Below are 24,351 nucleotides of genomic sequence, written 5' to 3'. Positions count from 1 at the left end.
ACACAAACATAATGTAACTCACTTCTCTGTGAGATCATGTACATGGGACTCTGTGGAGTTGTCTTCAAGTAGAATTATCAGCTGTGAATAGGTTCTGTTAGCCATTTTAAAGGCATCTCCTGCTGTCTGCTCTATATAAGCTGCGATGTCTGTGTGACTGTTAAAAGAAAACATTACACTGTGAAAATGTATATGATCAATAATTTATGACAACATGTTTTTACATTGCTTTAACTAATCAAAATAACTTTTTTATGTTATACAAGATTCAACTCATTTTTTAAAGTCACTTTAATGTAATTTAAGTTTACAGTGTATAAACCATGTTTGCAGAAGTCACATTTAAAACTTGAATCTACATTAAGACAGATTTGTAGTCAATATTTCTGCAAACCTTTTCACTAGCACCTCAGATTCGTTCACTACGGCATTCCATTTGTTTGGTTCTTTAGGGATTACAGAAGGGATGACCTGAGAATAAGATGTTTTAAGAGAATCACAGAGACATAAAAAGCCTCCATTAAGACATGTTCTCTGGTCAGACGGATTAGACACTCATTTAATTGATCCATGCAGACTCACCATGCTGTTAAGGTCAAGAGTCATCTTCTGAAGCTGGTCCTGCATATTCAGAGCAGTGGATAAAGTGTCAACAAGCTCTTGACATTCATTTTCACCATTTCGAGTCATTCCTTTCTCTGATTCTTTTCCACTGTCTGTCAATTTGCAGTTTAGTGCTGTTGCAATGCTACGCAGCTGCAGCAGTAAGGTCTGGGCAGATGTTTCCAGCTGTGAGAACTGCTTAATGAAGGCCTCACGAGCCTCTGCATCAAAGAAGAAACATCAGTGTTGCATCAGCAGTGCGTTTCCAACAAAACAACTGTCACTGGCAGAAGCAACAAAGCTGAAACAAGGCACAAATTTGCATGTGCATCCAACAATAAAATCTCACTTTAGTACGTTCCACATTTGTCTTTGATAAACTATGATAAATTGTGACTGTCCAAACCATAGTGGACAAATTTGTTTTAGATTCACATTACACTGTTCAAAAGTTTGAGGTCGGTAAGATTTTCAAAGAAGTCTCTTATGCTATTTGATCAGAAATACAGTAAAAACTTTAAAACTGTGAAATGCTGTTACAATTTATGTGTACAATTTTGTGCTGCTTAATATGCTTTTAGAATTCTTTGATGCACAGAAAGTTCAAAAGAACAGCCTTTATTTGAAATGTAGATTATTTTGTATCAATGTAGAAGTTTTACTATCACCTTTGATCAGGTTAATCTTTTCGTAATCAAGGTTTTAATTTATTTTCTAAAAATCTTACTGACCCCTTTTAAACAGCACTGCATGTTGTAGTATAATATTAGATTAGTTCAACCCTCAGAAAAACAGAATAACGTTATTTTACCATTTAATGACATTTTAAATGTTGATAAATTTCTTCTGTATTCGTTCTTCTGCTGAATACAAAAGAAGATATTTTGAAGAATATGGGTGATCAAACAGTTGATGAACCACATTGACTTCCATAGAAATGGTGCCCATCAACTGTTTGGTTACCCATATTCTTCTAAATATCTTCTTTTGTGTTCAGCAGAAGAAGAAAAAATGTATTCAGGTTGGGAACAGCTTGAGAGTGAGGAAATTATGACAGAATTTTCATTTTTGGGTGAACTATCCCTTTAAGGACTTTGGTCTAAAGGTTTTTTTCACCTTGAATAGCAAGGAGGTCCTCCAGGGCATTGGGCAGATAGTCTTCAACCTGGTCCTTCTGTATATGATTGTCCAGGTCATTATGTTGGTGCCTGTGCTGCTGGCGCCCACGATACTGCCGACTGTATCTATTGCAGTCATAACCACTGAGCAGCGTCTCCAACTCCTGCAGTCTGGCTTTCAGTTTACTGGCCTGTACACATAACAATGTAAAAAAAAACATTACAAAAACTTGTGAAAATGAACATTTTGAGAAAATGAGTAAAAGTAGTCATATAATTTTTTTTTTAAACCAAAGCACTCAATTACAGCAGTAGATGTAGGTTTGATTACTTTTTTTTTTACACACCTTGTTATTAAACCCCACTGAGCTTTCCACAATCATTTAAAGGGCAGAGCTAAAATCATCCTTGCATTACCACCCATTCATGCTCATTATAAACAACCAGGAAGATGTAGGTCATGGGAGCCTACAGTATCTCAGCAAAGGAACTAAGTGAGTGGGTGAGATAACTAATTGTGAACTTTTAATCTGCTATAGGCAACCATTACATAAACATATCACTTCTCATGCTTCATCATCTCTCTTACCCACCTGGTCTCTGATGAGACTGTAGCACACAGGGCACTCCTCACATTGGTGGGTCAGGCGGTTCTGGTAGTAGTTCAGTTCACACTTGTCACACTTATAACCGACAAACCCATGGCGACAAGAACACGTACCGTTGTCATGGCACTGCATTGAGGTTGAGCCCATGGGGTCACAATTACATGCTATAGGTGGGAGATTGATATTATGATATTATTAGATATATTTATGGAATATTAGATATACATTAATTTGTATACATTTACAAAAGTCATGTAACTTTTTTTTGGTTTAAATACTTCTAAAATTAATCAAAACAAAGTGCTATAGTTAAATTTTACTTTGCTGAATTCACAGTGAAATACTTTTTGGTTTTGTTTCATGTCTGTCATGTTACCCCCTGTTCTAGTCGTGTGTTCCTGCCATGTGTTATGTGTTGTCATTGGTTCATTGTTTCATTGTTCACATGTGTCCCATGTGTGCATTTAAGCCCTCATTTATGCCTTGTGACTTTTTCAAGTATTATTTCCCTGTAACCACTGTGGTAAGCGTCATGTCCATGTTTATGTTTTGAGTTCATGCCATGTCATGCATTTGTTTTATGTTTGATCACGTTTTGTAAATAAACTACACTTGGGTTCTCTACAAGGCCTTCAGTGGACATCATTGTTAGAATTGGTTAGCAAGGTAACATTGACTGTTGACTACAGTACATTGATTATTAAACAGTTTATCATAACATATTTGATCATGTTAACAATTAAAAATATACAAAAGTAAAATAAATAATTATAATTTTAAATAAAGTATTTTAAAATTACACTTAATACCTCTGCAGCCTCTAGAGGAGAAACCGAAGAATCCCATTCGACAAGTGTCACATGACACCCCCAATACACCCGTTCGACACAAGCACTGTCCTGTCACTGGATGACATGTTGAAGAGGAGGAGCCAATGGGATTGCAGTTACACCTATAGAAAAGAAAAAGAGAGTGCAGCATTTATGCAATTTAGTCTATAGACCGATACACAGGCAGACATTCATGCAGACAGACAGACAAGCTGATAGACATGCAGACAGACAGACATATCCCAAAACTTACATCTCACAGCCCAAGCCTGGCTGCAGGTTGAAGTAGCCAGATTCGCACTGTCCACAGTCTCTTCCGGTCACATGACTCAGGCAAACACAATTTCCTGTGTCCGGGTGGCAGTCATTCAGGGAACCTGATGTCCCAGCCACGTTACAGGCACAAGCTGAGAAACAAAAGTTTACAACCTTATGATGCAAGATACACAAAAAGTTATGCCACCAATTTCTTTTATGAGTTACAAAAATTTCAGAAAAATCTTCTCACCCACAGGATGATAAATGTTGTATAGATCATGCACAAAATGTTTTTTTAATGTCTTCATTCTAATGAGGCATGCGACAAAGTTTTTGAAGGATAAAATGCTTGATGTTGCTGAACATCTCAAAAACAATTTAATATCAGTTTTGAAGTCTCAAAGCACCACTGATTTTACACAGTTCTATAGTTTTTATACTGAGCTAATGGTACTTTCTTTCTCCTACTCCTTTGAGTTTACTTTTTTACATTTGCAAAAAGGCACTATGCAGTATATTCATTAAGCTATTGGCTGGTTTTCACATTGTAGGTCATTTCAGATTACACTGTCCTTATAGGGACAAAATAGGCAAAAACTCTTGATAGACATTAATACTTGTAGTGACAATACACACCTGAAATCAATAATCAAATGTCTTCATTATGTGCCACATTCATGTTTTAAATGACACTCACGTTTGCACTTTCGCTCTGGATTGAGTTCCTTGGCCAAAGCGTTGCCATAGTAACCTGATCTGCATTTTCCACAATGGTCCCCAGTTGTATGTCCAAGGCATTTCAGACAGCGTCCAGTCATGTGATCGCACACACCCACAGCGTTGGGATCGACGTTCCCATTACACTCGCACATCACACACGGTTGCACTGTGCCCCCCCAGCCCAGAGGGTTTCCATAGAAACCATCTTCACACAATTCACACCGTACACCTGGGAATCCATTAAAATCCATTAGCAGTATTTAAATACTATTTATTGTTGCTCTTTGTGTTTGTGCTTTGGATAAAAGCATCTGCTAAATGAGTAAATGTACATTTATTTACAGTGAGTGCACAATGTACTTCCAACTACTAATGTATTTACTTGCAAATGCTAATTTAATGCTGAAATGAGTGTTTTTGCAGAATTATGCAAATAGCACATAAACTGACTGCAACTAACCCCTTTGGCCTGTCGGACAATTGGTACAAACCACGTCCCCCGTCTCTGGCACCTGGGCGCAGGTGGTGTGATCTGGACAAGGACAAGGTAAGCAGTCGCCTGAGCTGTCAGTCAGTGCATTGCGATAGTAACCATCTTCACAACGCTCACAATAACGGCCGGTGGTAAAGTCTGCGCAGTCACACGCACCTGCAATAAAATACACACAAAGAGAGCTTATACAACAAAAATATGGTCCTCTTTTGATGAGAAGCGAATATATTCAATCATCAGATTCACTGAGCCTTGCACACGAACACACTGAAACTGCATGAATACAATATGAGTTTCTACAAAAGCAAACAAACTCAAATGGCTTTCTCGCTCACCGCAGAAACACAAGGGTGTGAGCATCACGTATCAATTTATCAGCTCGGACAAGCAGTTCAATGCTGTCAGTGTCAGCACGAAAACAAGCCAAAATATGCCATTGGGCAAAACACCGGGATTCTGGATTCTGCCCACATGCCCTTCCAGTTTTCACAGAGAGACACATGTGGAGATTTACTAAACACACATACTAAATAAAGAAGAATACAAATGATATAAGTAATACAAATTAATACATACAAAATATTATAAAAAATAAATAAAGACTACACCTTAGAAAATAATAGTATTATAAATATATATATTTTTACAAACAATATATCAAATTATAAATATATTAAAATTATACTACATGTTTTATTTATTTTATTTACACACCCCTCCACTGTTAAGAAAGAAAAGTGCACTACGCATCTGAAACAGCAGATGGCAATATACCATTACAGAAAAAGTGTGTGTGTGGGCGTGAGAGAGAGAGAGAGAGAGAGAGAGAGAGAGAGAGAGAGAGAGAGAGAGAGAGAGAGAGAGAGAGAGAGAGAGAGAGAGATGTGACTAGTCTGTAACTATGCAGCTTGAGTGTATTTGCTCTAAAACCAAATTACTGAAACTACTGAAGACTGTCCAAACGTATCAGCTTATGATTATTTGATTCAGTAGTAAGAGCTAATTTCGAATCATTTATGATTATTTATTATTTTTACCAATAAGAAAAACAAAGTATAAACAAAATCGCCAGATACATGTTGTTCTATACACAAGTATATTCATGGATAAAATAACCCCATTCTTGACCTTTGTGTGTATAAAATATGTAGAGCACATGAGATGAATAGTAAAGCAGCTTCAGGAAGGACAGGAACCCAGAAAGATCAAAGAAAATAACCACATAAATAACAGACTCTAACACTCTTAACAGGCCTTCCAGGGAAAACCTCTAATACTACTGAACTGAATATCAGCCCTACTAACGCTGGAGTTCTCTATTGAGACAGTTCAGACACAAATCACCAGCAAGACAAAAACAGAAAGAAATCAATGATAAAAAGTTAGCATTAAAGGAGTTCTATGCAAAAGATACCTTCAGAAACTTGCTAATAAACGATTGCGACATGCAGATGGTTTGAATAAAATCACACTACTCTGTGCAGTGTAAATCAATGGTGAAAAACAACTCTGTCTGTCTGTCTGTCCGCAAGGTCATGTGGAGATACTGGCTCTGTGGTGGTTAATTTACACCTATCAATCGGGTAATCACATCATTATCATTTAAGGACAAAGACTTCAGACTCCTGCTGTCCCTCAGAATCACTAAATGTCACGGAGAGATTTTGTCAGGTTAACACTAATAGATTTAATAAGGTTTCGCTGAGAGATAGTTGGGTGCCTTAGAGCAGGGGTTTTCAAACTTTTTGTGAGTGTGGACCACTATTTGTAATCAAGAATTTTCACGGACCACCTCATAATACACATCATAAAATATATCTACACATAGTCCTTCCTGAATTAATCCGCACCTCTAAATAGGCTTATATACTAACATTAAAACTATAACTGGTCATCACATCAGTACAACAGCTTGTTAAAAGAATGTTTACTGCACACAACGGCTGCCACATATTTAATTTATTTATTTACTCAAGCGCCCGAGGGCATAATCAGGTTCATTTCAGGGATGCAAACATGTATGGTCAAAAAAGAGAGAGGTAATCGAAGCCCTCGCCCCGCGGCAAATATCCAGATACTTACATTGCCGCCAACCCCTGCCACCCCTATAGGCACATATAGTAAAATGAAATTCAAATAAAGTTTTAACAAAAAAAAGTTTTATAAAAAGATAAACCTCACATATTTCAGCCTTTAAATCATTTTTATAAAAAGAATGAGTCAAAAAAAGATAAATTACTTGACATTTACATCGATGCACACCTAACTTTTATTATTAGCTAAAATTCGGTCCGATTTTCCCGTGCCGTCTGTCGTTGCTATGCGCGCTCTCCACAACTTAGTTGTGCTTAGTAGCTAATAGATTTCCACCACCGAAAAACGCTTGCTGTAGCTCTGCTACAAGATTTATTTACGGAGAAGAGAAAAACACACGTAGGCCTAGTGTTTGGGTGCACGTGCATTCTTACATTCTTCATTGACTGAGCTTTCAATGTTTACGGAAAGGATGAAGCTGATTTGTTTGTTCTTGTCACATGAACTGCGGTGCGTTTGCGGCATTATGAAAAGTTGAGGTGTTTTCATCTCGCTGCGCCTAAAAAAATGAGTGCGTCACTTCAATTATGATCCCACTTGCCGCGCGCCTACATGAAATAATGAACTTGAGAGCGCAAAAGACACGATATATGAACGGCCCCTTGATGAGCTACCTCCAATCAAGCGACGTGTTGGAGACCCCAGTAAAAGATACGCACCAAGAAGAAACAATAGCGTTTCACGCTTGCGCGCATACTGCTGTTTTGGCGTGCAGTATTCTGATTTGCTTATTTCCTACCTGTTTGGTGGATGCAATTCAGAATTACTGTTGGTGAAATTATAATCAGACAAATATTTTATATAATGACAAAATATTTGCCTCTGCCGCTTTCCTCTTCAGAGAACCTGTTGCTATTCACCGATCCATGTTGTGGTTCTAACGGCACTGAACTTGAACGTCACGGCCGAGCACCACTAGCCTATTTTAGTAATCACACAATAACCAGACAATTTAATTTAAATTTTATATCAATAGAGGCCTACATATTCTTTTTACTTATTTTATGGGGATTCCTGGTAAAATGAAGGTAAAAAATATTATTTTATATTTTATTTTGCCTTTCCACGGACCACCTGCAGTACCCTCACGGACCACAGTTTGGGAACCACTGCCTTAGAGCAATGAGAGAACAAGATAGCCCAGATAGCCCAGAATAACCCAGAAGAAAAATGTATTGCTCTCAGTTGCTTTTTCTAAGCTCAGGAGACTTAGTTGTGATTCTCCTATATCTCAAATATCTCTATATATCTTTATTTAGTATCAACAGTGTTTCAGATGTTTCTCCTAAAATTCCTTAGGAGAAATAAAAGTAGACACAAATGAGACCTGAGAAATTATCTGAAACATATTGAACATCTTTTTATTGGCTTGCTGCAATCTCTTTCAAGACTCCATTAAAGGAATATTTTATTGTCCAGAAGTTGCTCTTTCTAAGCTCATGAGACATAGTTGTGATTCTCATATATCTCTAGATGTTTCTTCTAAAATACACTGTAAAATCCAATTCGTAAACCTTACTTAAAAAAAGCATGCAAACTGATTGCCTTGAAAAAAACGAGTAAAGTGAAACAGGAATAGTCTGTAGTACTAACAAGTGTCTGTCTAGTATTGTACACTTACAAGAGAGTTCTAGTAACTTAAAACAAATTTGTATAGTATACTTGATACTTTACTTTAGATGTACTTTTCTTAGTATAGACTACCCAGAATTACTATTTTTAACAACTAAATAATTTCAAGTAAAATATACTTTGTGATTATTCCTAACTACTAATTTATGCTAGTTGTGTTAACTCTGATGTTTTCTGCATACAACTTGGAATTACTGAGTTTACTTTACTTCAAAAGCAATTCAGTTTACTTGTTAAAACCATGCAAACCGATTGCCTTAAAAATAACAAGTAAGCTTTACTCCAATAACTTAAGTGTAGATTAATAGATCTGTTGTCTATTATAAATCATTGAGAATAGGTACACAATTTTACAAAGATAAGATTTAAAGATGGACAAATAAATTTAAGGCAATGATACAGTTCAAAGGTACATTTATTATATTTGTTTTATTAACAACTGACAGGGGTGGTCCATACAACTTTCTTTGTATTTTTCTAAATATTTAAGTCACTTTCTGTTTTTTTTTCTTTTTTATAAAAACCTTTTACAGTACAGCTTTACCAATTCAATAAATGGCAATAACTCACTTTTATCAATAACACTTTGGAGTAAAACTAGCTATAGGCCTAACAAGTGCACAAAGTGGCTAAATTCATTAAACAATGAAAAAGAAATGTCTCTGACACACATGCACTTTAAAAATTAATACACTGGCAGGCTCTGAACTTGCTTATAAACCTTACTTAACTTGCTTAAAAACCTTGCTTATAAATCAATTAATCTATTTCCACTTTCATAAAAAAATCTAATGCCAAACATCATCACTCATTTGATTACGATTACATTCTAACTCATCAGGAGATTTTTAAGAGATTGTAGTTTTGGTGGGAGTTTGCTCTGTCCCAGACCAAGCATCACTTTTTGAATAAAATTAAGAGTGTTTTTCATGTCTTTTGGGTAGTCCAAATTCAAAGCATAAGACAGCCCAAACAAGACGCAAATGGCCTGAGGCAGGTTCTGCAAGTTATCCATCACGATACCTCCCTCCAGAATAATTGCAGTAGACACTGGGCAAAGGTATAGCTTATTTGGAGAAAGAGCTTCTTCATCCATGACAGTCAGCAGCCCAACTGACGCGTGTGCCCAGGCTTCATCGACATCACATACCTGAATGAAACCAAACAATAAAAATATTACAACAGGGAAATGTGCCAAGGCATGATTAAAAAAACTCAGCTTCAGTGCAGGGCTGCACATACTCGCATAATTGGCAGTGAAACGCAACTTTGGGTTCACTTGCTTGTCTGTCTGATTGAGCGTGCCAAACAGATAAGTGGACTTTGAGTGCGTTAAAAGATTTGAAAGAGCACAAGCAATCCATATGAAGACAAGGTATTGGCTGTTGCCGAGTGAAGCCTCCATGTTTTAGACGATAATGTTTTAACAACTGCCCTCTTTTGTTTGCAGTAAAAATACAATGCTTACAGTTCCACTGCATCTGCAAGAAATTATTTGAAGTTGACATATATTATACGTGGATTAAGTCGCCCAAAAAATATAAAGTGCAGTGTAGTGAACACTGTCTGTCACACACTGATCTATTCTAACTTCTGTAAAGGAAAAATCCTTACCAGTGTATCAAGACCTGCGCTTTGAAAGCCACTCAGGAGACAAGCAGACAGAAGGACTTCTAAAAAAAATTTGAAAAAAATTATAATAATTAAGTTCTGCTTTGCAAGATTAAAGACACATTCCTTGATATGCAAGTTCTTCAAGCATTACAGAAAACATACCTTTAGTCGCCCAAAAAAATATAAAGTGCAGCGAAGTAAACACTGTCTGTTACACTCTGATCTATTATGACTTCTTTAAAGGAAAAGTCCTTACCAGTGTATCGAGACCTGTGCTTTGAACGCCACTCAGGAGGCAAGCTGCCAGAAGTACTTCTAAAAAAAAATAATAATAATAATTAAGTTCTGCTTTGCAAGATTACAGACTATAGAAGCTTGTTTCCGCCACAGAATGAAAAATAAAAAAGGTAATTGCGACTTTTTATCTCACAATTCTGACTTTTTTTCTCACAATTGCGAGTTTACATCTCGCAATTCTGACCTAATTTCTCAGAATTATGTGTTATAAAGTCAGAATTACGAGATATAAAGTCAGAATTGTGAGATTTAAACTATTCTGAGGGAGAAAAAAAAGTTGGTCTTTTTTTCCCCTTAAAATTGGCCTGATAACTCGCAATTGCGAGTTTATATCTCACAATTCCAATATCTCCACAATTCTGAGAAAGGATGTCAGAATTTTCACATATAAACTCGCAATTATGTGTTATAAAGTCAGAATTGCGAGATGTAAACTCGCAATTGTGAGAAAAGAGTCAGAATTGTGAGATAAAAAGTCACACTTCAGTCTTTGTTCTCAGAATTGCGACTTTATATGACGCAATTCTGACTTTATAACACGCAATGGCGACTTTATTTCTCACAATTCTGACTTCATATTGTCAATTGTGAGATAAAAAAGTCGCAATTATTTAATTTTTTATTCAGCGGCGGAAACGCTTCCATAACAGACACATTCCTTGATATGCATGTTCTTCAAGCATTACAGAAAATATACCTTTAAATAGGTACCTCAGTACAGACAAAAACAGTGTTTCCACTGATTAACGTTACTTTCAGTAATGGTGTGCAAATAAAAAAATAAAAACGTTAATTTGATATTACCATTACTCAGTTTAACTTCACTTACGATTACTTAACGTTAGTTTGTCATCTTGTTAAAATATGGCTCATTAAATAAGCAGTGAAATAAGGCAGTTGTGATTGAGTAAAAAAAAAAAAAAGAAACCTTTACAGTGCTTGCATTACATTCTGAATTTCAATAATAGTATAGTACTAATGCTGTTGTGAAGTCACAAATACTGACAAATATCATAAAATTCGTCTCTGCATAAGCTGCGGGTACCTAAGTTACTGTAAATGTGCGCCATTTCAACATATTAGTAACGTTAATAAATGGTAAGCCAATTCGGGCAGAGGAGAACGCATCAGGGAAACAGTAAAATAGAAAATCATAATTCCTAATACTTTTTGGACAATTTAAATCCAGGAACCGTTGTGGTAAGTTAACGTTACCTGATCGTTTTACAAAAAAAAAAACAGGTCGAACCACAATCTGTAAGCTCCGAATAATATCAAAATAATTTGGTACACATTAAGATGAAAAGCAAAAATAAGCGACAGACAGTAAAAAAAAAAATTCACACACAAGTTTAAAGTTACATACCTTATTGTTGTTCCAAAAACAAAATTAAGCTCCAGATAAACGCAGTCTCTCAACGTCTTTCCAGTTTCCTCAGCTGCAAAATTGGCGCCGAATAGGCAGACTCTATCGCGCATGCGCTCTCACAAGGCCGCTTCTTCTTCTTTATTTTTTTCTGCACATTAGGCACGCTTTAATGCACTGCTGCCTCTCACTGGTTTGGTAAAGTCATTGCATTATTTTTTTGCTACTTGGTTTTTTCAAGTAAGCTTCAATTAAACATTTGAGTAAATTGTTATTTTCACACTGCAATTTACTATAACTCAAAAAAACCTTGTAAGAAATATGTATTTTATAGTAGTGAGTAAAGTTAACTAAGTAAATGTGAGTCAGGAAAGCTATTACATTTTACAGTGTACCTTGAAAGAAATAAAAGTACACAAATGAGACCTGAGAAAGTTCAGTCCAAAATGAGAAAGGGCTATGAGAAACATGGGAGATCTGCTGTAATCTCTTTCAAGACTACATTATAAATATGTTTTATTGCTAAGAGGTTGCTCTTTCTTTCTTTCCCTCTCTCTTTTTTTGTGATTCGATTTGGGGTTTTTCACTTTTAATGTACAGGATAGTATGCAGGGAACATTGGGAAAGGCGAGAAGGGAACAGCAGCAGGAAAGTACCTTTAGCTGACTCGAACTCATGCATGCTGTCAAGGGTTACTAGTTAAATTTATCTTCAATGGCAATGCATGTTGTGTTTGTGTGGATGAATGAGATTGAGACTACTCAGAAGGAAGAGAAATCAAAAATGAGATCTCTTTAACAACTCAAATATTTCTCCTAGACAGGAATGAGGTCACTTTAACATCAAATGGAGACTTCTGCTCGAGTCTCCTGCTTCTCACACTTGTCTCCTGAGACAAAAACTCTAACACTCTCACATCTGTCTCCTTTAAAGTTTTAGAAGAGACCCCAACAAAATCACACACTGTGCTCAGATTTTTCTCCTAAACGAAAGACTCCAGTGGTTTCATATTTGTCTCCTCCGCACCTTCGCTAAAAACTTCTCTCAGTATGGGGACAGGAGAGCGGTCAGTCAATAAATGGAAAAACCAAGTAACTTGCTTTACTTATTTTTAAAAAGAAACAGCTATTTTGTTGTAAATTAAAAAAAATACATATGTTATATATGTTAGTTACTTGAAAAAAGTAATATAAAGACTCTTGTTACGTAATGTATTACCCCCAACACTCGTAGCACAGCACTGATATGGAAATTATATTATACTAATTATTTATATTATTTTAAAGCCATTGCCAATAACAGTAATAAAATGTTAAAAGGAAACCTTTTTCACCAATATGACAAAGAATAATGCTTATGTGCTATATTTGTGAATAAAGTATATGAATTGTACATACTGCAAATCTTGGAACATATACTGCCTTACAAGCCAGTGTGCCATCATTGTGATATAAGAGATTTTGACTGCCGTTAATAGATCCAAATCAGACAAAAAAGAGCAAGAGGCAGAGAAGAACAGACAGATGGACTGAGAGATCAATAACGGGAACCAGTGTGTGATAACTTCAATGAATAGCACCTTAGTTCATAAGGAAGTCTGGAGTCTTAAAGAAAGACGGTAGGGGTTTTTGTTATTTGTCTGATTTTATAAGCCACTGGGTTCGGCCGTGTTCCTCTTCCTCTGTTTATTTGTTCTGCTGAATTAGATTTAGGAGGCATTTTATTTTCAGTCTTTGGGAGGTCTGTGAACACAGTGTGTGTGCGTAGGGCATATGTGTCTGTGTCGGTCTGACCTGGAGGAAACAAAATTAACTCGGTCTTACTAAAAAAACAACCACTCTATATATCACTTCATCAAGACAAACTTGAACTATCACAAAGATCAATACCACTCTTTTACACAACAAAACAGAGGACGCACAGCAACAACACAACACAATGCAGAGTAAATTTTGTTTTGTACACTCAAAACAAGAAATATTTGGTCTTTTTATGAAGTCAGAAGACTTGGATCAGAGTACACAACATGGACCACATCTATGATACTTTTATGGTGATTTAGCATTATTTTTTTCCTATTTGAAAGTTTCAGTATCCATTTATTTTAATTGCATGGAAAAGATTGTGTTTTTTAAGGTTTTATGGAAGAAAGAATGTGAGGATGAGAAATGATCTTTCTTTTTGAGTGAACTAAATGTAAGATTTTCAAACACTATATTCAAACTCATTAACTGAGACAACATTAAAGATTTTTTGTGTGACCAAATTCACATTTCAGTTGTGTTGTCAACCCAGTCATGTTGCAATCCAAAGGCAACAGGTTGATGGAAAATTTTGAACCAGATTTATTCAAATCATAACTGAGCGCTTGAAGATGACATGAAATTCCTGTCAGCATTGCTACTGTGATGAGAATGTGTGCAATTCAGCTGAAATGATTGATCACATGATGTTTTTCAGCACAAAGAGCCAGCTACACCTGGTCACAAAGGTATAAAGAGAGAGACAGGAGGGAGAACAGGAAGGTGAGAGAGGTTACATTTAATTCTGTTTGAGTGTAAAATAAATGCTTGCTACCATCTGTCTGCCGGCCTTGGCGGATGTTAAAGTTGCCCTTATGGTAATATGAGACAGATGTGGCAGCTATTGACACAGATACACAGTTTCGCTACCTTTGTGGGGACTCTCCACAGCCATGATGATTTTTATACTGCACTTTCTATTCTCTAACACACACACACACACACACGCACGCACGCACGCACGCACGCACGCACGCACGCACGCACGCACGCACGCACGCACGCACACACACACACACACACACACACACACACACACACACACACACACACACTTCCCTGTGTACAGATCAAAAGCTGTTGGCTTGGAAATTGACAGTGATATCAGTTTAACATTCTCACAGCGAGTCCATATTTATTGGCTTATCAATCAAGATTAATCAAGTTGATTTTACATTATGTCCAATTAATGTTCAGAAAAAAGGCCAGGTTAATTTTATATTCAAATCAGAATCCTAAATGTGCACAGACTCATCTGTGCTATGCAAAACAGGATGATATGCATGGCCAGAGGTCTGCTGGGATTATCATATCAATGTCTTTATTTCAAATCTTGCATTTCTTCAGGCAAGTTTATTCCCAGCACCAGACATTTGTACCTTTCTTCTTTCTGAATTATTCACTTCGCTAGGGTGGCTAAATGTCAGAACCTCCACATGGGCCCTTCCTGACTCTTTGAGAGGGGTGAAAGAATGAGAGAAAAAATAAAGGCGTTCTTCTCTTTCCAAAAACAGAGGCATGAAAAGGACTCATCCCTGCGGCTGTCCTTTGGGAAAAGGGCGTTCTAGACCCCCGGTACCTGTCGGACTACATCAGTCATAGCGCGGTCGAGCTCTTTAGAATATTCATTACAGTTTGGTCTACAATACTTTATAGAGCTAATAAGACTGTAGCTATTTCATTTAGGAGGCTCCAAAAAGCAATCTGGAAAGCAATCTTTCTGAGCATATAGACTACCGTACAAAAATGGGTGGTCAGTAAATCTTTTTTGTTTTCAATTCTTTTTAATTAATTATTTTATTCCGCAAGGAAACATTAAATTGATCGAAAAGTGACATTAAAGACATTTTTAATGTTACAAAAGATTCTATTTCAAGCAAATGCTGTTCTTCTGAACTTTCTATTAAAAAAAATTAAAACTCTATTCATTCAATCTTTCACTTGCAGATGTGTGCTCACTATTCTGAAAAATAGACTGCAAATTTTCTATGACACACGGAGTTGTCTTTTCTCACTACAGAATATATTTCAGTTATTTTCCCTTGTCCTTTCATTATCTTTTTTTCACCTCTTTTTAAAAAGGTCTGCTTCACTATAGGAACAATGACAGAAGGAACAGTGAGAAAAAAACAGCCTTTTAAATCTATGACTCACCCTTATAAAACATTTTAAAACCCATTTGAACACTGGACATCATATAACACGTGGATCTAAGAATATATTTAAGTCTGAGGTGACCATTCAACTCTCTTTGTACAAGCGTGTGGGACTCTGTGCGGGTTTTCTTGTTTGTTTGCTGGTTTTAATTAAGTACATTTTCAGACAAACATCCTTTGCTAGGAAAAATAGATGGAGGTTATTTTTATATGGTGTTTTATGCAATATAAAGTAATTAATTATTTTTGCTATATTTACTGATCTAAAACGAATGCACATCTACTTTGCAAAGGATGCAGAGAGAAAGAAAGTGAGAGCAAGAGAGAATGCTATCACACTCTGTGACTGTTCCAGTTAATGTATATACAAATGAAAAAAAAAACATTCTCAGAAAGCCACTCTTTTTCTGCTGCTCTCTCTGTTCTTTCCCTCATTCTTCCAAGACAAATACAAGCCCTCTCCACCTAATTTTATGGATGGGATCCCTTAAATTAACACGGTCAGGAAAAGCACTCAAGACAGAGACCAGAAAACACTAACGCACGCACAATATATGGGCATCCAAAGGAAATATGCTTGACTTCATTAGCCCTCCAGCACAACACTGTGCCACAGTTCCATTTTTCCGCCACAAATATTAACATTTTCCAATCTGTTGTATTGCTCGCAGGAAAATAGAAATGACACAAACGGGTAGACTTTAAATATATCACAATTATGAAGCACCACTGGTTTCAGCCCGAAGAGGCGAGCTTCCCTCCTCTGTTATCTCTGACCAAACAAACAACACCTGTGCAAAGTGACAAGACTAATAACCAATTAACAGCCAATTATAATTACTGTGAGAAACACCCTCTCACTTGGATATAATAAATCAAGGGGCGTGGCCTGTCAGCGAACTAACCATTCCTGAAGCGGGAATGAGATCAAATCAATGCTCATCAAAGGACTAACAAAACGTAATTAGGCTTACGAATAGGAAATGAGATTAAAAAACACTGAGTTTTTGGTGCAGAGAAAAATTAAGAGTGACGTATACATATGCTAATGATAAGCATGCTGCTTTTCAGCGGGGACCTTGGGGGCCTAGTTCTATTTACAAACCTGGAAAATATTTAAGCAGCTAAATGGCAATGAACAGCACCCGCTGTGACATGTGCAAAATCTGCTTTGAAGTTAAACAGGTTCATAAATAAATAAAAGGAGTGGGCTCCTCCTTTTCTCCTGGGAGTTGGAGATTTCCTGTGCATACTTTCGTTCGATCTTTTGCCCCCCTTGATCTCCTATTGCTTTGATTCTCTAGTTCCTTCTTCCTTCCATTCCCTCCCTTTTTCTCGCATACTCTCACTCTGCTTCAATCTTTTGCCTACCTCGAGTGGTAGATAAAGTCATGTCTGACATTAATTTGTAATGTTAAAGACTTGTACCAAACTAATCACACATTACGCTCATAATAAGACCGGTGGAGGTTTAATTTGCCGCATATTAATAGAGTGAAATTACTCATCAGTGTGAAAGAGAGACAGACAGAGAGAGAGAAAGAAAGATGGGAGGACAAACGTTCAAATCCATGTCAGGAGTCATCGCTGAAAGGAGACAGACACAAATAAACACTCTCTGTTGTGCAATCGACATTACAATTAATTAGTCGGTGGCTGGCTCGCAGGTCTAATAGAGGAAAGAGTAGCGAGCGTGAATTCTATCTACCCTGTACAGAAAGACAGCCTGGCATTCTGCTAATAGGGTCATGGAAAGAACAAGAGGAGGAATGAAAAAGTGAGAGAGGAACAAGGGGAAGCAATACAGAAAATGACAGGAACAAGAAGAGGATTCTAAGAGGAACATTTGAGTGATTGTGCTGGAGCTATAAAAATGTGTTTGGACAGTATAAGCAGACCACTTAAATGAATTTGGAGAAATTGCAGCGGCTTATATGGTGGCTGTAGAAATAGAAGTTCTATCTTTAAGTTAAAAGAGCAAATCATATTTTTGATAGATGGATTACCTGGTTTTTTTAATTTTTTTATCTAGAAGAGATAGGAGCTGTACATGTACGTCCATTACACAACCATTCAAAGGTTTGAAATTTGAAACTCTAAATACATGATTTTTGAAATTGTCCTTCTGTTCATCAAATGTAGCATTTAATTAATCAAAATGCAATCAAAAACATGTTTAGTTTAAAATTATTACTGTTTAAAATAAATGTTTTCTATTTTTAGATATTAAAAAATTATAGTCACTTCAGTTCAAAAGTTTTGTTCCAGTAAGTTTTTGTTTGTTTGTTTGTTAGAAATTAATACTTTTATTTAACAACGCTGCATTAAATTGTTTAAAAGTGGCAGTAAAAGCATTTATAATGTTACAAAAGATTTATATTTCATATAAATGTTTTCCTTTTGAATTTTTGAATAAAAAATATTTAAAAATATTAGGCAGCAGATTTGTTCAACATTGATGATAATAAATAAGAAATGTTTCTTGAGCACCAAATCAGCATTTAGATCATGTGACATTGAAGACTGGAGTAATGGCTGCTTGCCATCCCAGCCATAAATTGCAGTTTTAAATATATTAAAATATTACTGTACTTTTGAATAAAAGCAAAATAAAAGCAGCATTCGTGAGCATAAGATACTTGCTATACATGTTATAGATGCCTGTGTTATATAATCCTTAAGAAATCCTTCTAATGTGCTGATTTGGTATTCAAGAGTCTTTTCTAATTATTAGCACATTTGAAAATGGCTGTGCTGCTTAATGAACTGTGGAAACAGCAGAACCATGTCTTTTTTACTTGTTAAAGTAGTAAATACACATGCATTTCTTGTAAGTCACAGAACATTTTCAAATGAAATTTCGGTTTATAAATGGCCCAACACAAACACATTTTTCTCACGTCATTATATTGTTTTTATGAGAGATGAAGGCTATTCCGTACACAAGAACAAAGCAAACACGATCTAACCAGCACAGTGACAGAAGTGTACATGAGAGTTTGTAGTTTGAGAAAAAGACCCCTGGTGCTTGAAGATTCATTGAACATCACACATTAACACCAGCTTTATCTGCCACAGTAAAAAGAAGATGCTGCTGGCCTTTAGGAAGAGCTAAAAGGAAAAAGCCATATCTGACACTTGCATGATAAATGATTAGTAATTTGTATCCTGGATGAGTGCCAGTTTCTTTCAAAAAACAACAACAAAAAATGTCTTAGTGTTTCAAACTTCAGAATGTTAGGATATCTACCAGCCGCGGCTCATCTGTAAGGGCAGGTGGGACAGAGCCCCACCAAAATATTCATCCAAAACATACTTCAGTAACACTTTAGATTAGGGTCCAATTCTCACTATAACTAACAATTAACTGAGACTTTCCCCTCAATAAACTCCTAATTACTGCTTTTTAACAGTTAGTTAGGTGATAGTTAAGTTTAGGTATTGGGTAGGATTAAGGGATGTAGAATATGGTCATGTAGAATAAGTCATTAATATGTGCTTTATAAGTACTAATAAACCGCTAATATCCTAGCTAATAACCGACTAGTTAATAGTGAGAATTGGATCCAAAACTATAGTGTTACCCATACTTTTGTATAAATTGAATCAATAATAAATTGTAAATGTGTTCAGCATTCTGCAACAAAATATTTTCAGATTTTCTAGATTATTTTAAGTAATAAAGTGAGCTACTTGTATCTACATAGGAAATATTTGCTCAGAGGCGATACCAAGCTGGCTGCCACAACCGCATTGGCTTCAAGGAACATTGTCATGGAAGGGAAACAGTATATGATGTATCATTTGAAAAAATCATGCATGGAAGCTGTGTATAGAATGCATACTAAACAAACACACTCCCAACCTGTCTCAGGATGGCAGGTCCCATGTTGATTGCAGTTGCAAGGTATACATGGGGAGAAGGGTCCACCATTAGGAGTCTCCCTGGTGAATCCAGGAGCACAGAGTTCACAGAACAGCCCTGTGAATCCTGTGGGACAAGTACACACCTCCACCCATGGAGCATGTGGAACCCCATCAAGATGGTAGGTTGTCTGGTCTGCAGATTCAAGGGTTACCCTGGAGAGTTGAGAGGTGTCTGAAAACAAGAAAAAAATATACATCACCTACAATATTTGTACAACCTACTAATAAATGCACACGCTACCATTCAAAAGTTTGGGGTCAGAAATATTTGTGTAAAGAAATTGAGCCATTTTTTCAGCAAGGACTCATTAAATTGATGAAAAGTGACAGTACATTTTTTTTTACATTGTAACAACAACAACAACAATAAATTGAAATAAATGTAGTTGTTTTTTTTAACTTTCTATTCATCAAAGATTCCTGAAGTAATGTATCATGGTTTTTGCTAAAATATTAAACAGCACAATAGTTTTCAACATTGTTAATAATAAAAATGTTTCATGAGCACCAAATCAGATCATATCAGAATGATTTCTGAAGGATCATGTGACACTGAAGACTGGAGTAATGATGCTGAAAACTCAACTTTTGTATCACAAGAATAAATTACATTGTAAAATATATATATATATTTTTAATAATATTTTTAATTATTAATATTAATATTTCATTATTAATATTAAATTAACAATATAACTGTCACAAGCTGTGGCTGTATTAAAGCGCATGACGAAGGATATATCTTCAGGAGACTTTTAATAGAATAATCCAAACAATAAACTGGAGAATCAACAAGGAGAAACAAACCCGTAAGGTTAGTCAGACAGAAACGGAGGGCTTATATACATGGAAAACAAGGGCAGGTAACGAGACTGATTAACAAGACACACCTGAACTAATTAACTGATTAGAAGATAAACTCAGAACAGAAAAGGGAATCCAAACTAGAAACAAACATAACCTTGACTTATGTTTTGCTGTAATTTTGAAGTCTTTCAAAAATATATACAAATCTTACCCAAAATGGTTAAACAGTAGTGTAGATAAATAAAATAAAATAAAATAAAATAAAATGATTCTGCTTTTGATCCTTGGGGCACAAATAAGTGCCATAACAGTAAAATCTATTGAGTCACTGTGTGACAGAAAGACAAGTTTTTTTTTATAATAAAATAAGTAATAAAAATAGTGTATCAACCATTATCAGTAAAGTGCTTGTGGAAGAGTTTTTTTCCTCTGAAGGTAAAGAAGGTTTTAGCCGTTCAGATGGATTTGGGAAGAGCATTGCACAATGGAGTTACACTGAATGTAAAATCACAGTGTCCCGTCCACTTGTAATTGCCCTCACGATGTAGTTTGCATAGCCTGCCTGCTAAAGCTCCCCTCTGCCTCTCTCTCACCTTTGCTTACACACAGACAGACATCAGGACCACTGGGTGCAAGCAGATAGAATCTTTGATCACTGTATGAATAAATGAACAAGGAATGAATTAATCAATAAGGGCTGAGTGGGGAGAGGTAGAATATGGTGAAGGTGAGTGGGTCTTTGTTTCTCTCAGGGATCCATACCGCCTAATAAATAGTGATAGAGGGAGGCTGTACACAGATCAAGATTCTCTCACCTCAACTCTCTCCTTCTCCAGGGTCTCAGAGTCCTATCATCTCAACTTTCATATCAGGACATGGCCAGGAAGAACAACGTTTATGTGTGCTTTTGAGAGATACCGGCAGTTGTATTTGCGTGTTCATATACAAACAAACTGATTATCATGTGTACATTGTAGAAGAAAAGGAGAGCAGTTCAACGAATGCACATATTTCAGCACACCAGATTCCAAGAATCAATAAGAGGACCTAACAGTGCAAGGACGTGGTAGACGAATAATTACGCTCTTTGGTAAGCTGTAATTTACTTCTTTTGATGAAGAAAACAGACGAGAGAGAGACAGAGAGTGTGAGTGAGAGATAATATACTCACAGTTTCCTCCGTAGAATCATACAAAAGCAAACTGTTTGTCCCAGACTCAAATATTGCAGCATTCATTCTTAATGTATTTGTAAGTGCAGCTTGGCAGGTATATTATCCAGTTTAGGTTCCTCTTATAGTGATCTTCTCTTGTTTTTCTTTTTCTTTTTTTTTTTACAGCTCCTTACTTTTCCCTGAGAGAAGATGTCTGCTGCTTTCTGTTCTGCTCCAGTCTAAATGTTGAACTTATTTAGATGGGAGTTTTATTGTTGTCTGTTTTAATGTTTTATGTGATATTTATTTAAAAAATCTATAGAAGTTAAAAATGTAGGCACTATATTGATATTTAGAATTATTTTATATTATATATAAATTATTTCATTCATTCATTAGTTTAGAATTATATTTAATAAATCATTATCACAGTGTTAAATGCAATACACTTATGACATTGCTTTTCATTAGCTACCTTTGTAAATTTTCCAGAATGAAAAGCAAACCCATCATTACATTATTTTTATATGTCAATCTTTCGATCTGTTCAAAACAACATATGATGATTTACATTTTGAAAAATAAAACGATGAATTCATGCCACAATGAAGAACATTCACACTTATAATTCACTCAGTTACTGTGTATGCCATCACTAAACAATCACAGGCCAGGAAAGAATTGGCAGGGGCATGGACAAAGTTAAAGGTTCCTCTAGACTTCTAATCAATCACTGAATACAATACAGTCCATACTACCAAGTTTAACATGCTTGTTCCTTTCGCTGTTTTAAATCAGTTTCTTTTAGTCTGCAATTGATTGCATTTCAGTGCCAGTCTTTTCTAGGGATGCGCTGATCCGATACTTAGTATCGGTATCGGCTCCGATACTGCCATTCTTGGCCGGATCGGGTATCGGTCAGACGAGATCCAAATCCGATATACTATTCTGTATAGTATTTATAGTACTGTATGGTGTCATTGCTAAGACCCACAAAAGGCACAAGAACATAATGAGGCACCATAACGTTTTTGTGTACTATATTATAAGTGTTCTGAAGCCATTCTATAGTATAATGTGAGTTATAAATTAATATTTAAGTCATTAAATTCAAGATCATGTAAACTTTTCCCTCCGCTGCGGCTGTCAATCATTCTTCATTCAGCCTTCAAACAGCGCATTGCGTTCAGTTACGACAGTCAACTCGATGAAACTCTCTCTAAGATGATTCAACGTTACTATTATTATACTTGATCTGTAGATAAAGGTCTATGGTTTCGCATAAAATGACTTTATCTTGCTGGACTTAATTGCTGTACATTAATCGCTTTCTACCGGTTGTCTGTTAGATCACAACACAGGAGTAGAGAGCACTATAATTGTGACCCTGGACCAGTCACATGGGTCAATTTTTTGAAATTGAGATTTAGACATCATATGAAAGTTGAATAAATAAGCTTTGTTATGATATGAGAATATTTGGCCGAGATACAACTATATGAAAATCTGGAATCAGAGAGTTTCATCGTGTTGACTGTCGTAAACGAACGCGATGCGCTGTTTGAAGGCTGAATGAAGAAAGATTGACAGCCGCAGCGGAGGGAAAAGTTTACGTGTTCTTGAATTTAACTTAATGTGGGGTGGTGATGGTGCAGTGGATAAGACACATGCCTTTAGTGTGACAGACCCGGGTTCGAATCCACTGTGAGGCACCAATGTGTCCCTGAGCAAGACACTTAACCCCTAGTTCCTCCAGAGGCGTGCAACCTCTGAAATATAGCAATTGTAAGTTGCTTTGGATAAAAGCGTCAGATAAATGTAAAATGTAATGGAATCTGAGGGTGCAAAAAAATTTAAACATTGAGAAAATCGCCTCTAAAGTTGTCCATTTATGTTCGCGATATTGCTGCATTCACTCACAAAAATATGTTTTATATATTTCCATTAGGAGATTTACAAAATATCTTCATGGAAAGTGATCTTTAGTTAATATCCTAATGATTTTTGGCATAAAAGAAAAATCGATAATTTTGACCCATACAATGTTTTGTTGGCTATTGCCACAAATGTAGGCTACCCGTGCGACGTGACTGGTTTTGTGATACATGGTCACAATTGTTCTTCACGCGCACAGTAACTGAAATTTAAAACTATTCAAAGAAAAGGCTCAATAAACTATTGCATAGATAGATACTGTATAATATACTACGCATCAATATGTCTTTCCTTTGTGCTTTGAACTTTTAAATACAGCCTCGGAAAAGCTGCAAGCTATGACTTGTATCAAGCGCATCATTCTGCGCACGGGATGCACATAAGCGATATGTGCCGCACTGTATTGGAGTCTTTCATATCCTAATACTTTTGCGCAATGAAAGATTATTAATAGCTTATATTGTTCTGTCCTATCTATCATATGTTGCTGCCTCATGTGCCTCAACAGATGTGCTATACATTTAAAAAGTGTCTTAATTTTATAGTAGGCTATATATAAAATAATTGATCTTTTTGATTTTTGTTATCTTGTTTTTCATGAATGTATTTTACAACAATACAAAGAGCAATGTGTAAAGTTTTACCAGATTTAGAGCTATACTTATTGTCTCTTATTTGTTCCCCACTGAATGTTTTTTTTTCACTAAATGTTCAGATTTTATACAATTATTTGCACTCCTGATTTTTCTAGACAAAATTTTACTGCTGAGTTATCCACTAATCTAGTTTATAATAGCATTTCTGTCATAGATTATGATCATATATTTTATTTGTTGTTTTTCTTTATAATGAAGTTGTATATATTAATTAGATTGTGTTTAACACACGATCAATCAGTTAAACACAGAGTTATAGAAATTCTACTTGATTTAAAAAAA

At 35.9% G+C, this 24,351-nt stretch overlaps 1 protein-coding gene and 1 long non-coding RNA gene across 2 annotated transcripts in view; both read right to left on the bottom strand.

Annotated features, from left to right (window-relative positions):
- The window catches only part of lamc3 (laminin, gamma 3), a 142,326-nt gene that overhangs the window by 7,254 nt on the left and 110,721 nt on the right, over positions 1 to 24,351 (bottom strand). Inside the window, exons 12-21 of the mRNA XM_077231062.1 lie at positions 19,457 to 19,690; positions 4,598 to 4,786; positions 4,115 to 4,366; positions 3,413 to 3,566; positions 3,139 to 3,281; positions 2,315 to 2,493; positions 1,720 to 1,912; positions 583 to 824; positions 395 to 471; positions 23 to 157 (exon numbers count right to left, since the gene is read on the bottom strand). Of these exons, the coding sequence (XP_077087177.1) occupies positions 23 to 157; positions 395 to 471; positions 583 to 824; positions 1,720 to 1,912; positions 2,315 to 2,493; positions 3,139 to 3,281; positions 3,413 to 3,566; positions 4,115 to 4,366; positions 4,598 to 4,786; positions 19,457 to 19,690 (1,798 nt within the window). The remainder of the gene's footprint in view (positions 1 to 22; positions 158 to 394; positions 472 to 582; positions 825 to 1,719; positions 1,913 to 2,314; positions 2,494 to 3,138; positions 3,282 to 3,412; positions 3,567 to 4,114; positions 4,367 to 4,597; positions 4,787 to 19,456; positions 19,691 to 24,351) is intronic.
- LOC143739006 (uncharacterized) lies at positions 9,980 to 11,765 on the bottom strand. Its single transcript, XR_013204122.1, has 3 exons — positions 11,634 to 11,765; positions 10,227 to 10,285; positions 9,980 to 10,029 (listed from the first exon to the last, which is right to left on the bottom strand). It is a non-coding gene; the product is annotated as an uncharacterized LOC143739006 (long non-coding RNA).

Source organism: Siphateles boraxobius, unplaced genomic scaffold (genome assembly GCF_051911475.1).
Source record: "Siphateles boraxobius isolate OS27281-9 unplaced genomic scaffold, OSU_SipBor_1 16, whole genome shotgun sequence".
Taxonomy (NCBI): domain Eukaryota; kingdom Metazoa; phylum Chordata; class Actinopteri; order Cypriniformes; family Leuciscidae; genus Siphateles; species Siphateles boraxobius.
The sequence above is the reverse complement of the archived record's forward strand: the minus strand, read 5'-3'. Positions and strand labels throughout refer to the sequence as shown.